Raw genomic sequence first — 17,377 nt, 5'->3', positions numbered from 1 at the left:
CACTGCTATTTGTGTGACCTTTGTTGGGCCTTTGAGACCTTATAGTCATGAAATGAAGCTGCTAGAGCTGGGTGCAAATGACAAAGACAAATAGAAAACTGAGGGATTTGAACAGGGAAAACCCAGCTGCCTTTTTGTAACTGTACTATAGGGACCGTGAGCTCCTCGGAGTCAAGAGGACCGGTTATAACCGGCTGAGCTCTGCCACTCCCTCTCCGTATCGCTGTCTTGTTTCTCTCTCCAGCTAGTATGTCTTTCTCTGTGAGCTGTCAACCCATTTATTGGTACATAGTGTACTTGAGATTTCTGGTACCTTTTGCATTTTTAACTGGTATATATCCAATGTTATCATATTAAAGGAAAATGTTGACGATCTTTATTTAGTTGGCCCACACAATGCACTGGCTTTTTATACACCTGGGACAGCACCCAACGATTAAGACTTATTGCGGTCAAGAAGCGGGCGTCATGGATTTGCATCTGACGTTGTAATCTGGTATATTGGTTTCTGTGAGTGAACGTTTAATGAGATGGAGGGGTGATCAGGGAGTGTGGCAGGAAGAGAAGAGCGGACGGGGTAAATATAGCAAGGCTTGAACACTAAACCGTGCAGTGTGAGGTTAAGAAGTCACTACAAACAATGACTTTAAAACGTTCATCGTGTTCAGGCCGAAGGTCGCCTTCATTAACAAACAGCATTTTCTTGGCTCCATTAGCTTCGTAGAGGTAAACTCAATTCTCAGTAGTAATGTTAAGCATTACCCAAGCCTCTCAACCGAGCTTTGCTTGTCATTACAGGAGCACAGAGTGATGAAACGGGCATCTTTCATAGAACAGACATGCTTTCTCCATCATAAATACCAAGAATGACAGCCAATCTGCCAGTTCAGCAAACTCTTGTGATTCCTGAAAAACATGAGTCTTAATCTGTTCATCTTGGGCTCGAGGCTACATTGCTGAACATTTTTTAGGTCTCAGTGTCTCTCTGTAAACTTGAGTACTTTAACCCTGATGAACTAACTGATGACATTTTAAACTTCTTCCTAATTACAGCTGTCATTTATGCAAGTATAACAGTCATTTGTTTGAATCAACCCTTCAAAAGTTTGGGGTCAGATATTTAAAGAAACTGTCACCCCCTGTGAAAATGCACACACTTAAATGGATGTAATTCATGAATGCTTTGGAATATAGACCTATGTTTGGTTGGTCTTTTTAAAGAAGATGATAACCAGCAGAAGTGAAAGCACTTTAAAAAATGTTTTACTGTAAAGCAAATGTACTGTACTAAACATTTGTTATTTTATTTAAAATGTATGTTACAAAAAAAATGTAACTCTAAAATTATGATATCTCAGCCATATATCTAACCAAGTTGTTTTCCAAATTTGAAGATATCACAAAAATTCTTATGAGATGTTGTTTAGGCATAATACCAAAAGTAGCCAGAATATGGTTGTCAGTCCTGTATTTGAGACTTAATACGGTTACATTCTCACAGTTTGGTTATTTCCAGCAGTGACAACAGCATTTTATTACTGAACCCACACCTGTACATTTTCGGGACTCACACTGTCCCGAAAACCCGCGCTGTCTGCAGGTTAAAGGGATAGTTCACCCAAAATGTAAAATTACCCAATGATTTACTCACCCTCAAGCCACCCTAGTTGTATATGACATTTTATATAGCTATTTTTACTTTATAAAGTTTTAAATATGGATATTTTTCTTACACAAACCCATCGTTTCGCTTCAGAAGGCCTTTTTTAACCCCCCCAGAGCCGTGTGGATTCCTTTTATAATGGATGCATACACTTTTATGGACTTCAAATTTTGGGCTGACATTATAAAGCTTGGATTAGCCAGGACATTTATTAATATAACTGATTGTATTTGTCTGAAAGAAGAATGTCATATACACTTAGGATGGTTTGAGGGTGAGTAAATTATGGGATGATTTTCATTTTTGGGTGAACTATCCCTTTAAGTTCTACATTCTACTCAAATGCTGCACTTTTTACCCAAATGTAAAAGCTGCTGCTTAATGAAGACTCTTGTCGTGATAAGACTTCAGTTTTATGGAGGTCGCCGTCTTTGATAGACTTTGTTCACTGTTACTATGGTTACTAGTGTGAGAATACGTGGCTGACACCCGTTGCATGTTTATACAGACAGTATTCGAGATGCTACTGTAAGTTGCTGTGTGAACGGGACATTAAGAGACTCACACCTGTAAGTAAATGAGGTTGTCAGTCCCAAAAACCGACAGTGTACACGTAGCCTTGGTCCTTACCCCATTTAAAAACACAATGTTTGGACACGGCGATATTATGCAAATTAAGGTCACTTTTAGTGCTTTGTTGCATATCCTTTGCATGCAATGGCTGCTTGAAGTCTGTGACTCGGATATCACCATGTGCAGAGTATCTTCTCTGGTGATTCTGTCTGGTCTGTGCTGTAGCCATCTATAGCTCCTGCTTGTTTCTGAGGCAAGTACCCTTAAAGTTCACCCAAAAATAAATTTTCATAATTTGCGAGATAGATAGATAGATAGATAGATAGATAGATAGATAGATAGATAGATAGATAGATAGATAGATAGATAGATAGATAGATAGATAGATAGATAGATAGATAGATAGATAGATAGATAGATAGATAGATAGATAGATAGATAGATAGATAGATAGATAGATAGATAGATAGATAGATAGATAGATAGATAGATAGATAGATAGATAGATAGATAGATATATCTCCATCTGTTGACATCAAACCATGCATGTCCAGTCAAACTCTACAATATTGCATTGCATATTCACTTAAAATAAGAACAGAATTTGCAAATGTGGTAAACAAAAAGCCAATATTTGTGATCAGACCTGATATCTAGGTCAGTGTATGAATGCAGCGGCCACTTCTGTCTTTGATTCTGTATTTCCTCTACACTGAGAGCATTGCTCTCTGGCACAAACAGCACACGTCTGTTGTCCTGCCAGCCCTGCGGAAGGAGGCGGCGTGCCCGTTTGCCTTGCGCCTGTGTCCCCTTCCTGTTTAAACAAACTGGCACAAAGGGGAGGACTGGCAGAGGGAGCGGAGCCGTGTTCCCGCACAGTGATTAGTGCAAACGGGGGTCCCCCCGCTGAATGAAGCAGCGGTTATGTAACGCACAATGAGGACAGGCTAGGCTTGAGGCTCCCTCTCCGCAGGGCCTCCGCTCCTACACACATGCACTGCATTCCACTGCAGATTTTTGATTACTAAATTATATACAGGATATTTGTCTATATGATTTTGCGTATCTGATATGATTCATCATAGTGGTTTCATCGTTTTGTTGCATTTTAGCCACATTTTAATTGATGGGTTCAGTAGAGTTATTAAATATAGAATGTGAGCAGAAAATTGGAGAACAGGAGAGGGGAATGACACAAGGTGGACTCAAACTTGCATCACCTGCTTGAGCACTAGGGCTGAGCGCTGTGATACTGTGTAACAGCTATGCAATACCGTCGGTTTACGTCTTATTATTTTCTCTTTATATTTGGAACTTTATCTCTTTCCTTTTCATGTGTAAAATGATTGATTATTCAACAACAGCTATGTTTCCATCACCCTCTTTTTATGAGCATTTTGAAGTATCGCATCAAAAACGAGTGATTGAAATGCCAAATTTTGAAACCAAATCCTTTAATTCACAAAGTTTGCAGTCGCTTGAGGTTGTTTTTGACTTGTGCGAAAAAGAGTTAAATGCGAATAATGGGAGATGGAAATTCATTTTCCGACTCAATTCTGACATGGCGAACATTAAACCCAGATGAGGGCTCTTTTTAGGTAACCGGATTATTTTGCTCAGCTTTGTAATAAGAGCCGGCTCTTTCAGCTCCCAAACGGCTTCATTTAGTACAACTTCTGGCTCTTTAATTCTGTCAAATTCAGTAATGTTTGCCCTGTGATTGATATGTATGCACATTTCACTTATTCAACGTTAAATTATTCAACGTTACTCATCTTGTTTTCTGACCCGATATTAAGGAGGATCTCTTTTTTCTACACTGCTCGACCACACACTCCGTATGTGTAGCCTACTGTATGTGTGTGTGATGAATCGAGAGCTGTGCCGGTAATGTCATCACAAATGATCGCACGCACATACAGAGAAAAAAAAAAAAAAAACATCAAGCTAGTGACTACTTGATGTGTGGCTAAGCAGTGTAGCAAAAGGATAATAATATTATTCTGTCTTGTATTAATATACAAAAAGGAAAACGCTACTCTCAGATGGGAACCGACTAATGGTTCACTTATAGAGCCGACTCGTTCGCGAACGACACATCACTACGGTTTCCGCTGATGGTGTTTTATTTACTGTTGGTTACTAGGTTACAATATCACTTACTTCCGCTCGAATAACTTGATCGAAACGCACCTAGTTTGCATTTGTAAAAAAACGTTTTTTTTTTGTTGCAAACTTTGAAAATAATTGCTTCATGTTTGGATGTAAACCCAGCTAAAAAGCATCAGGTTTTTTTTTTTTTTTTTTTTATTAAAAAGTTTTTCCAAAGCACCGTTCTCAAGTTCAAGGTTGCTGTACAGACGGGCAATAATAAAGAGAGTTAACAGTATGCACAAAACATACAAATACATAGGATTAAGAAAATACTATGAGAATTGAGACTTGTAGGAAGAAGTAGTGATGTCCATAGTTTTGTTTGCGATGACCAAAACTGGGTGTGTTCACACTTGTAGTTCGGCTTGAAAAAAATAATTTAGTCCTGATCTGCTTAGCGTTCACATTGGCATTTTAACACCAAACCTAAAGGCATAGGGATATGTTCACAACCTGATTGGTCGGCTTTTATTGGGTATATTTCGCGACGAAACTTACCGAACATCTAAAACAATGCTGTTCTGGGCTAAATGTGCTCGCTGTATGTGTGTAGCTACATATGATGGTATTTTGACCCGGTGAGAACTCGTGAAGAGCTTATAAAGTGTGTAAAGGAGTCAAAACGGCAGCAGAAATCCCATGTCACACACACAAACGAAGATCTGCTGCGAGGAGACGCGGTTCTGACGCCTGTACCGATCCTCTGATGGGCAACACCACGACTATGACGAGAAAAAAACGGTATGCTTGAGCATTCTGTCCTTTTTTAGGGTCGCATCTTGTGACATCATGTCCTGTTTTTGGTTCGTTTGCATGTCTTTGGTCTGTTTTGTGTTCATATTTCATTCGAACTGCTCCAGAGTTTGTTTGGAAGCAGAACGAGACCCATCTTTTCAATGGTCTCGGTTCACTTGTTTAGTGTGCACCAGAGTTTGTTTGGAAGCAGACCGAGACCCATCTTTTCAATGGTCTCGGTTCACTTGTTTAGTGTGCACCAGAGTTTGTTCTGAAACAGACCGAGACACATCTTTTCAACGGTCGCGGTTCACTTGTTTGGTGCGTACCAGAGTTTGTTTGGAAGCAGACTGAGACCCATCTTTTCAACGGTCTCTGTTCACATGTTTGGTGCGCACCAGAGTTCAGATGGCAGCATTCACACTTATTCAAATGAACCGCACGAACAGAGCAATCACACCAGGGTTTGTTTTAATCGAACGAAACATGGCAAGTGCGAACGCACCCTAAATTATCTGCAACCCAAGGATAAGAGACGAAAGCAAGGGACAACGATGAGTTTAGAGTCTGATGAACGAAGCTTGTGGACTGCTGTGTAGAGATGCAATAAAACAAAAGAAAATGTATGTGTACCTTTACCGTGATATAAAATGGGACTTTGCTATTGCATCTCCTTTCCGCTGTTTCCAACTTTGACTTAAAATGTATTATGACTGCCTCTTATCATTTAGAAATGTCTCATGGCAGTTGCTTCATGTGTCTCTATGGCTGTAGTCAGTGTGCTCCCTTACTCAGTGTCAGCATTGTGAGTTGCGTGTCTGTTTTTGTCAAACGTGTAGAGCAGCTCCAGCGCTGGTGCAGGTGTGATTGTTCGCACAGGCCAGCACACGACTACAGAGATGCTTCTGATGTTTTTAAGCGCTGTAGAGGGAGGGCTTGGAATGCTTCCCACCTCATTGCCCGGGCGACTACGCGGCTCTCATCGCGGGCTCTTTTCCATAAGCAAACTGGATTCTGCCGGTTGGCACTGAGCGTATATATTCTTCTCAGAATTAGGGCAGAGCAGAGAGAGAGGAACACTCGTCACAGGCTGACATGACAGATGGAGAGAGGGAGCAGGCGGGGGAGTCAGCTCAGTGAATCTGGAAAAACAGGCAGTGCAGTTTTGTAAGAAAGGGAGTCAACAGAGAGACGTGGTAAATTATTGGGAAAATACACAGTGTGACCCCAGTGTTGTGTTTGCATTTACATAAAGCATTTCCCTAGGTGTCTAACATGGAAATATGTGGGATTAGTGGTCAAAACGATGGGATTTTTTATGGCTGATGCAGCTACCAGGATCTACAGCAGAGTGGCCCATAATGCCTGTATATTATTCATTGCATTAAATACTTTTAGGGTGTCTTCATACTTGGCATATTTGGTTCGACTAACCCTGGTATGATAGTTCTGCTAGTGCGGTTCATTTGAATAAGCGTGAACACTGCCATCTGGACCCTAGTGCGCACCAAACAAGTGGACCGAGACCGTTGAAAAGATGGGTCTAGGTTTGCTTCCAAACAAACTCTGGTGCTCTTCTAATAAAAATTTAAACGCAGCGCAGACCAAAGACATGTAAATGATCCAAAAACAAGACATGTCACAAGATGCGACCCTTAAAAGGAAAAAATGCTGGTCCAGACCAAGCGGCAACCTCCCCCAGTTTCTCTTGAAGCCAATACGGAAGTGACTTAAACTGCAATTCATCGACTGGCCGCTAGGGACAGGCTCCGGAATGGAGCAGAATCTCATTGAGCCTCATGTTAAAATGCCCAACTTTACAGCAGAAAAAAAAAAACCTGTTTACAGCCTGGTACAAATTGTGGTTTTGGTCTATACGGCTAATTTTGCCCTTCATGACAACTGTGAGGGGGGTGAATTTTTTTTATAACTCATTCGTTTACATTATATAAAGCCTTAAAGTTCAGAATAATTAAGGGCGTGGCCACTTCGAGTGACAGGTGGATAGCCGTTTATCTGCTGTCTGTTAGTCATCGCGTCACCTCAGCTCCGCCCACGTCCCGGCTCTTTGCCCATTTTCTGTTATCCGGGAGTGACGCGCTGTCAAGATGGCAACGGCCAGCTCGTCCCTACTTTACGCTTCAAAACTGCTCTTCAGAATCCTATGGGTGACATCACGGACACTACGTCCATATTTTTTTACAAATGATCTATGGTCTAGACCAGGGGTTTCCAATCCTGATCCTGGAGGGCCACTGTCTTGCAAAGTTTAGCTCCAACCCCAATTAAACACACCTAAACCAGCTAATCAAGGTCTTATTAGGCATACTAGAAACTTCCAGACAGGTGTTGAGGCAAGTAAGAGCTAAACTCTGCAGGACAGCGGCCCTCCAGGACCGAGTTTGGACACCCCTGGTCTAGACCAAGCGAACAAATCTATAAGTGTGATTGCAACTTCATGAACAAAGAAATCATTATTTCCACAAAAATATTTAGCAGCACTGTGTTCAGCATTGATGATGATGATAATAATAATAATAATAATAAATGTTTCATCAGCATATTAGAGTGATTTATGATGGATCATGTAAAGACTGGAGCTGAAAATTCAGCTTGGCCAAAAAAATTAAATAGTAAAATATAATATCAGCGGATTAATCGGCCTAACACAGTTGGAGAGAATTCTTAAAAACAAATTGCTTGGTGTTGGCTGTTTGGCATGTAGTTGCACATGAAACTGGAATGATTCATGTTTTAAACCAAAATATGAACTGAGGGCAGGCCTGTTATCTCGTTTGCTCCATCAGGGTAATTACTGCTCAGTCTGTGAACATGAACCCTGCTTCACCTGAGAACTGTGTGCTTTTGGTCCCAGGCTGTTCTCACACACTACCTGTCCTATAGAGTTGCTGTAGGAACGCTCTGTTCCCCAAGTGCAGTCAGGAGGAGATGCCTCTTCCTTTTTAGGCTTCTACATCACAGTGGGACAGATGGAAATGATGCAATATCCTTCTCGGATTATCCCAGTGCTCATACTGCTGTTTAAATTGGATAAAGCATCAGCCTCAATGCTTTCTCTGCATGCCGTGAGACGTCTCATTTGTAAAAGTGGTTTAAAGCCGAGAAAACATTCACAGAAGCCTTAACGCCATTAAAAGATGGAGGGCTGCTGGGTGCTGGATCAGTTTTGTTCGAAAGAAAAAAGTAGTTTTGCAACTTTTTTCATAAAATATATTTCAAATTAGTTTGTTGTAATTAGATTTTTGTGGTAAAGCACAAGTTTAATGTGTGATTTGTCTCAAAGAACTTATTGTATTTTATATTTTATGTTAGTCTATTTTATATTTAATTAAATATTGAAGCTAGCCATGTCTCAGACCAGGACTGAGTGGGAAAATGATGTACTAGTTTTACAGGATTCGGCTATTTTAATCACATCCTTTTGACAATGTAAAAGTGCCATGTGGAGAACAGGCCATCTTTGGCACACTTTTCTTTTATGGTCCCAGTCTGACATAATATTGCTACATCTTGACACTGTCTGCAAACATACCGAAAAGCCCACAAATCGCATTAGGAGCTAGAGTGGAAGTAATACTCGCGCTTGACTGGCCGTCTGCATCAAGAACATCGTGTACAATGTAAACAACCCCCCTCTCAGATCCCCCTCAATTCGCCTACATCCCAGCTATTGTCTCACTCGATCAGCCCCAACGAACTGGAGCTTAACCGCACCATCAATGGCTGTTTGTCTCCGGCAGTCTTCAGTTTACAGCTTTTGAAGTGTTCACTTGAGAAAAGTGCACTTATAAAGCGGTGAATGCTTCAATATATTGCGTGCAATGAGGCTATAAGGTGCACACAATGCAAAATTAAATGGGAACGTAAATTCCCACAGTCTTGCGTCTCTACAGTGCCTCGTCTGTCACTTTATATAAAGGCTACAGTGCTTCCAGACAAAGGGAGAGGGCGGACCGGTGCAGATTTGGTGCGTTTAACAGCGGCAAGGCAAGAAGGCTTCTACTATTCTAGCCGCAGGCCTTCATGCTTTTTGTAGTGGAAACTACTTCAATGACTCGTCCCAGGTCTGTTTTGCTTTTGGGCTAATCCTGCTAATTCCAGGTTTCACTCCACATTACTTATACCTGTTTCTCTACGGAATACTCTATACTCTACGGAAAATAAAACCACATTGCTCACAAACCTGTGGGACTCTGTGCAAGATACAACCAGCAGAAGCAAACGCTTTTCCCTTTTACTTTTTACATGCCTATAATCTGTGCCATAAAATCACTTCATTAAGAGTGAATTGTGGAATTTCTAGATGTGCAAAGTGCACATCTGTCTCCTCTTAGAAAAACGTCACCATATTAAGTCATACTGAGCAGTAAATGTGCACCGTGCACACTGAAGCTGTCCTCACATGCTTCTTTTCTTGCTCATGGAGTGAAACTTGCTGAGGTTGTCCAGTCTATTCTGTGTGTGCTGCACTGTCAGAGTTTGAGCTGGAGAATACAGGATGAAGCTCTGTTGTGCAACCTGCTGCTGTCAGCCCAATTGGCAAAATGGCACTTTCTCTCTCACGCAGCGTGCCCTTCGTTTGTTCATGTCGAAATCCCACAATGTGATCTCGCCAATCTTCCAGCTAGACCAGGTTCATGAGATGTGCCTCTCGACCAGTTCGCCGTGTATGTCATTTGTAGCGCTCTTGCATAATAATGATTGTTCTTTTTTGTTTTTTTTGCCTATTCATTTCCAACGTATGCAGGGTACACATTCAGTTCTAATGTGTTAAGTTGGTGGACCATTTCAGACGGCCATTGTGAATCAGGGAAAATCATAAAGTAGGGTCAGGTTCAAGACTATGTGGAAAATGGCATCTGCAACCTGACTACACACACTGAGGGTGGCCGGTTGCCTAGGGACAGCCCTGCCTGTCTATATACACTGTTTGAAACACGCAACCTTTCTATACATTTTGTGGCACTGAAGGCTCATGGGTATCAGGGAGCTGCTGACTGCAGGGCTTCTGTAAGCAGCAGTCCTCATCTGCAGCAGCAGATCCTGCACAGCTGTTTAAACAGTGTCCATTTCAGCTCCTCTCTCGACGAAACTCACCAGGCTCTTATTCAAATCATGTCAGTCTATTTTACATGTAAATATCGAGGCTGCCCAGTTCTCAGACTAGGACTGTCAGGATTATGAAACTTGCTAGCGATTAATGGTCACTCATGTCACAAGCTTAATCCCAAATACACTGTTGTTTATTTACTTTGAATATGATTTCCTTTAAGGCTTTGAAAACAAATGTTAGGGTTAGGCTTTTGGCTATTTAATTTTAAATGCTTACTGCTATTCATTGTTAAAAATAATATTTTTTAATTAATCATCTCCTTTAGAGATGGTAATGGCTAAAAATTATGCATAAATGTGAAAAGGTGAAGCCTGGACTGCATCATGTGCATAATGCATTATCATAATGCAAGCTGCGCTGTGGACTTAACATGAACCATTTAAAACACGCCTATTTTGAGGTCATATAGAGTGCTCTCATAGCGCACTAATGCACCAGAAACGGAGACAAGTGGGCATTTTGTGTAATTTCTATATTCACTTAAAATTCCTTTTGTTCTTTGGTGAATAAGAACTGCTGTATATATGAAATGTATACAAAATATCAGTTGTTAAATAACATGATTTGAAATGTAAAGAGTACAATGATTGTTAATATCTCAGAATGTGATTATTATTTTAAAATAATCACAATAATCATATGTAATATATATATGTAATTTTATATATTACATAAAAATGTGATTATTATGTAATATATAGGGGTGTAACCCTTATGTCGAGATTCGATGCAGATGACGATACTGAACTCACGGTACGATATTATTGCGATTTTCCAAAAAATGCATGGTAAAAGGTTAACAAAAAATGTATTGTTGATTTAAAATGCTAAATTTGGTATTGCATTGGGGTTGGAAATGAATAGGCCTCGGACTGGTGCTGGTAACCAAATGCACAGGACAATGGTGACACCAGAATACAAATATTCATGATTCTGAAGCTGAAAATACATAATTATTTTAGACGAATATGCTTGCACTCTGTTACTGGCTAGATATATTTAAAGTAATGTAGGCCACTAGTGGTAACAAGACATTTAGAATTATCAGGACCCACCAATATTCCCCCATTGCATTATTTTATTTATATATGTTTATATATATTCAACATTTATATTAGGGCTGCAACGACGGACTACGAAAATGTTGACATGCGTGAAATGTGTCGAAGCGTCACATTCTTTACGTTCTAGATAGAACAGATCTAGAATAATGGCGGCTTCTGCTCCCAGGCATAGTGAAAATTATCATTTATCATATAAAGCCAGAACGCGACATTCAAAAGTGTGGGAGTACTTTAAACAGAAGCCGAATAAAACTGTGCTTGGTTGGCTCTGTAACGCCGGTTAAAAGCCGTGCGCGTGGAGAGCGGGAGCTTTCACACTGCCAGTGTTCATCTCGCGTAGCTGAACCGTGGCGTGTGTATTGCAAATACAGACGAATATTGTCTATTTGGTCACCTTTTCCGGTGTTCTTCTCAGACCCGAGTACGTCTAATGCTTTGATTTATGATGGCCAGCATATATCTGCTGCAAATGCGACCGGGTTCCCCTCTGTCCCAAACACATATGCATATATAACATGCTGTATATAGGTAGTTTACATGATTAAAGTAACATTAAAATTAAGATATGCCTCTAGCTTTAATCATTTAAATGTGTCTTTGAAGTTTGGGCAAAAACTTCTGGCAGCTTTAGTCGTTGTTTATGCACATGTATATCTTCAAAATAGACGACTAGTTATACATTAACACTATACTGAAAGCTCCTGTATGTGAACCTTTTTCAGATAAATACAAGTGCATTTTCGTTTTCTATTGACACAAATCAATAAGTAAATCATACTCCACTATTATAGTAAACAACATTTCCTAATTAGGCCTATTCTGTATACATTTTTTGATGAATAGTATCATTAGTTTTACATAATGTTTAAAATGCCTCTTATGTTCATATATTTCATTCTAAAATGGCTTAAGTACACTACCCTTCCTGAAATACAATTAATATTGTCATCATTCATCGATTTCATGTTAAAATAATATACAAATGCACTACCCTCTTTGAAGTACAATAATCAGTAAAAAAGAATCATCAGATTAATCCGGAAAAAACAATCGTTAGATTAGTCAACTAATCGAAAAACAATCGTTAGATTAGTCAACTAATCGAAAAAATAATCGTTAGATTAGTCGACAGAAAAAATTATCGTTAGTTGCAGCTCTAATTTATATATAGTAGTTATGTAGTATTGACACTAAAACTCAGTAAACTTGAATTTGTTTTCTCACAGTAATTTTCATTTTAGGGGAACTATACACAAGATACATTGTCAATATCCAAGATACATATTGTTGCATTTTTAAGTGCGATATATTGTGACCCGATATATTGTTCCACTCCTAGTAATATGTCCTGATAGCCACAGGCCTATTTAGTTATTTTATTTTATTCACAGTGCAATGCAGTGATTTAAAACTATCATACTGGACAGAAGTTCACTTCCTTTTGAGTTCAGATTCTGAAGTATTATGAAGGCTTGACGAGTGTACGCCTCCTGAGCTTCAGTCAAGTTGAAGTCATGCGGCTGTGTTCATTCTGATCAGCTGTCTGTAGCGCAAGTACAGGAGCTTCACAATGCCATTCAAAGCTGTCACTGAGTGTTATCTGAACAGGTAAAATCCCTCCCAATGTTGGGATCCATGTTGTTGTTTTTGCTGCAAGCAGCCTAAGCTAGAGAGTCGTGTGTGCGTGTTTCACCAGCCGCACACGCTGTAAGCCTGCATCGGGCTACGAGACTGATGAGAAGTGACAAGATAAGTCCCGGCTCAAGTGCAGGGGCCCGTCTCTTCTCTCCACAGGGGAGAAATGCACGCTTCTGTGCCGGGAAAATAAAGAGAGGGGAAAAAACATTGGGATAGGTTTGGATAGCCGTTGAGGGTTGTGAGGAAAGCAGCCTCCCCGAGCGCACGGGTGCGTGCGAGAAACGATCATTGGGAATATTTTAATCTCTGTTGCTGGTTTATGTAACAGTCACGTGACCCTGTGAGTGACGTGACATCACAGCTTGCCCTACTCTTGTTTTCACTCTTGTTCACGAATCTCCCTGTAAGATGCACAAAGGCAGTGTAGTGAAGACAAACGGAGGCAGGACCACGGAGCTATAACCAGGCCTTGTGGTGGTGGTTCAACCTTTACTACTGCTGGAGAAGATAAAGGGAGCAAAACAGTGGCCATGCCTCTTTGTGCATGTGCACGTGTGTGTTTTTGAGTCGTGTGAGGATTAGAGGAGCAAGTTCTGTTTTTGGAGGCCCGCTGATTGACACATCAATGAGAGAAAAAGTCCTCAGCGTTCACGGCCGAGACGAACTGGCCATGAAGCTTTTGTTCTGGGAGTTAGAGCAACATTTGAAAAGGTAAAGTGTGTTTTACACTGCCTGGTCTTACATCTAATGTAATAGTTTACACAGCATTTTCTATTCAGATTGTTCCTTGGAAGATACTTTAAACGGAAAGATGCTAATGCATTTGACCGTATGAATGAAAAGTATGGCCTCTATTTGTTGGATAGTCTCAGGTGGTCTTTGTTCCTCTGAGCATCATATGCGTGTCAGATTAATCTGCTCATTTTAATGAGGAAATCATGTTCAGTCTGTCAACCGAATCAAAGTATATTTTGAGTTACAGAAGGAAAGTTTTACTTCAAAATAATATTTGGTCCATTGACATGTTTTTAGATAGCAATGCATGTCAAACACTTCTAATATTTTGCATATTTTGGCAGGTGTCATTTGATCTCTGTTGAAAGCCATTTACGTTTACACAGATGCTTTTATCCAAAGTAACTTGCGTTGCATTCAACATTTGTTTTCAGTTCATCCATTCCCTGGGTATTGAACGCATGACTTTGGCATTTCTAGTTCAATGATCTTCTGTTCGAGCTTCAATGGAACTTTTAAGTGGCAATGGTAGATGGATGAGTTGTTCTGTCCAAGTGTCTGGGCTGAAGCTTCTTTATCAAAGACAACATGTTCTTCATGTTCATTATGTGAGTACACACTGTCCAGAGAACCTTCTACTGGCCCAATCAGGTGTTCATATCAATTGTCATGGCTTCAGGTACGTAGCTGGAGTTGGCCTGTTTTTTAATTGAGACCGTTTCAATAGTGAGATGGCGAACTGCGATAGGCACACAAAGATGTCAATGAATAAGTGGGTTGCGTTTAGATGACGCTCTGAATGGTGGTAGTATGAGGTCAGGTCATTAACAGCAGAGGTATATTTGGACTCCATAATTGCTTAAATCCACTTCCAGTCAAAGAGCCTGGAACAGCTAACAGCGTCCTGAGCTGCTTAGTTTGGGGCTTCATTTGGTGTGCATTTAATTAGGATAAGTGATCTATTTTTACTGGATGCAAGCATACACTTGGTTTAAACATTTCATCATTACTAAAGCCTTCTAATGTTTTCAAAGGATTGTCATTAATGGGCAGGTCTTATGCAATGCTTCTGAGGAACTGCGGATATCGGTTGTCATTTGGCGGGAAATGATCCAGTGAGTGTAATGAAGCATTCCTCTGTGCTTAAGGTTGGGTGTTACGCCACCTTTATTATAGTTTACCATCTATGTGGATTGTACACGCCTTTATAGCTAACCACAATCATAATGACAGTGTGTTGAAACTGCGAAGCTGATGTAGCTGGATGGTGAAATATCCACATCTTATGTGGACATTAAAGCATTTTATCAGATATTTTTGTATCATGATTTAACTATATATAATTTACTGTTGTCCCTAACGATTTCCTACATATCTAGTTTAATGTCTTGTTTAATTTCTTTGATATCAACTCAACATTTCATTTCCATTAGTTTATTTTTGTTTGTTTAGTTTATTCTGAACACCCCGTCTCAGTTTATTTTGTGATCATGACCAGGTGATTTTAAAAAAAAAACTAAAAACATCTATATTAGGGGTGGTCAAAATATATCGCAATACAAAAATGCAACAATATGTACCGTGGATGGTGTATTGTGTACAGCTCACCCAAAATAAAATTATAGTGTATGAAAAAATCAAGTTCACAGAGTTTTAGTGTCATTACTATATTAAACTACTACTATATAATGTTGAATATAATGTATAATAATGCAATGGGGGGATATTTGTGGGTCCTGATAATGCCAAATGTCTTTTTGTTACCAGTTTGGCCTGAATTATTTTAAATATATCTAGTCAGTGACTAGGGATGCACCGAAAGGAAAATTCTTGGCTGAACCCGAATACTGAATACTGAACGCGGTTTTGTGTATATATATATATATATATATATATTATTTTATTTATTTTATTTATTTATTTTTATTCACCATTGCATAAATTAAATAGTAAATATTAGCTTTTTACTATTTTGTCTTGCTTTTTTTTAAAGAAATATAAATTACAAAACTACAATTTGAAATTATTTATTTAACACTGAACATTTTTTTAGCATTCCAAACAAAGCACAATATAACTTAAAATAAATATATAATAAAATTTAAATTTAAAATGTAATAAAATAAATAATAAAAATTATATATATATTTTTATTTGGCCAACTTATGCCTTCCTATCTTTGGCCTATTATGCCTACAGGTATCATAATCAAACCACTGAGGGTGCTTCTGAAATCACTGAGGGTGCTCTTTTAAAGTGCAGATCTAGGCTAAGCAACGGCTCCACCACAGCAGTGAGTGTACAGTGAGACATTTAAGATTATTTAGAATTTCAAAAATATTTTGCAACAAATATTTTTCTATTAATCTATTAGTCTGCCTTTACATTGCTTTAATGCGTTACCATTTCACTGTCACTTCCGAAACTTTGCAGCGTGCAATTGGCCATTAATCCTTTTTGCAACAGGAAAAACACTAGTTTTATTCAATGGATGTATTATATAGACTGTAGACTCAAAAGCGAGCCAAGAACGCTCCATTTACGATCACTAAACGCTGTCACTATGTCAGTTCATCGCGGTCTCACAAAGTACAAAGTTCAATGAAGCTGCTAACAATGCACAATAAATATCTTACCTGCGTCATCTACACTTTGTTTGTTTGTTCATGAGAGGTTTTTACGAGCCTGTCACCGCTGCAGAAACGCATTGTAAATGGATACATTTGACGTTCTATATTACTACATTTGCCAATATATTATTATAGTATCAACTGAGGGTGCTCTTGCTTGCATTTGAGGGTGTTTGGATGCAAAAATGGCCATTTGCAGACAGTCTATCTCAGACACTTTTTAATGCGTTCACACTTCTGACATGTGCTGCATTTAGAAGCGTGCCCGCCTCTCTCACACACGTCCTGGTTGCTATATTTGATCGCGTTATCAAAAACGTCACAATATTTTTCTGGTGTCGCCATTGTCCTGTGCATTGGGTTACCAGCAACAGTCCAAGCCTATTCATTTCCACCCCAATGTAATACCAAAGTCAGCATTTTAATCAACAGTACATTTTTTGTTTACCTTTTACTGTCCCAATATCTATTTATATCCTTATCTCACAAGATTGAAGATTGTGTAACTTTTCCACCTAGTCTACTCTATTATGGTTGTAAATACAACTTAAAGTCGCTATAACGCAAGTGGTTCTGTGGTTCTGTCCATCAATGAACTTGAAGTCGATTATAAGTGAGGCGGTTTAAACACACTAAATGATTGGAGAAGTCCAGCATACGTCACTGGAGAGAAGTCTACCATTTCACTGAAAGATTGACTAATGACATTTTGATTTAAGTATTACAGGTCAAAAAGAAATTTAAATAATAAAAATGCATGAATGAATTGTTCACAATAAGCTCAATAATGTGCATTTAGAAATGCATGCTTTGAAAGCTGTACATGTAGCTATGTGGTGCACACTTGGAACATGTTAGCATTTAAAAATATTAAACTGTCCTCCTGAATTGGTGTGCTTGAGTTTAGTCTTCTGTCTCTTCTGCAACTGAATTCGCATCACACTGAACCTTGCAAACCAAACACATGTGCACACGCAGATAATATGAAGCACGCTGATGTGTAGTTAAACACGTTAATTAAAGCTCACATGAGATTAGTTAGCTGCGCCTA

The 17,377-nt window shown here is 39.3% G+C and overlaps 1 protein-coding gene across 2 annotated transcripts in view; it reads left to right on the top strand.

The window, feature by feature from the left end:
* The window catches only part of tsc22d1 (TSC22 domain family, member 1), a 67,884-nt gene that overhangs the window by 43,882 nt on the left and 6,625 nt on the right, over positions 1 to 17,377 (top strand). The window contains exon 1 of one of the 2 annotated variants that reach the window (XM_079820992.1): positions 13,110 to 13,672. The exons of the other annotated variant lie outside the window; for it this stretch is intronic. Coding sequence (XP_079677118.1) covers positions 13,506 to 13,672 — 167 coding nt within the window. The 5' untranslated portion in view covers positions 13,110 to 13,505. Of the gene's footprint in view, positions 1 to 13,109; positions 13,673 to 17,377 lie in introns of those variants that run through there. 2 annotated transcript variants of the gene reach the window in all.

This window comes from Gobio gobio (assembly GCF_949357685.1).
Source record: "Gobio gobio genome assembly, chromosome: 7".
NCBI classification, from domain to species: Eukaryota; Metazoa; Chordata; class Actinopteri; order Cypriniformes; family Gobionidae; genus Gobio; species Gobio gobio.
The sequence above is the reverse complement of the archived record's forward strand: the minus strand, read 5'-3'. Positions and strand labels throughout refer to the sequence as shown.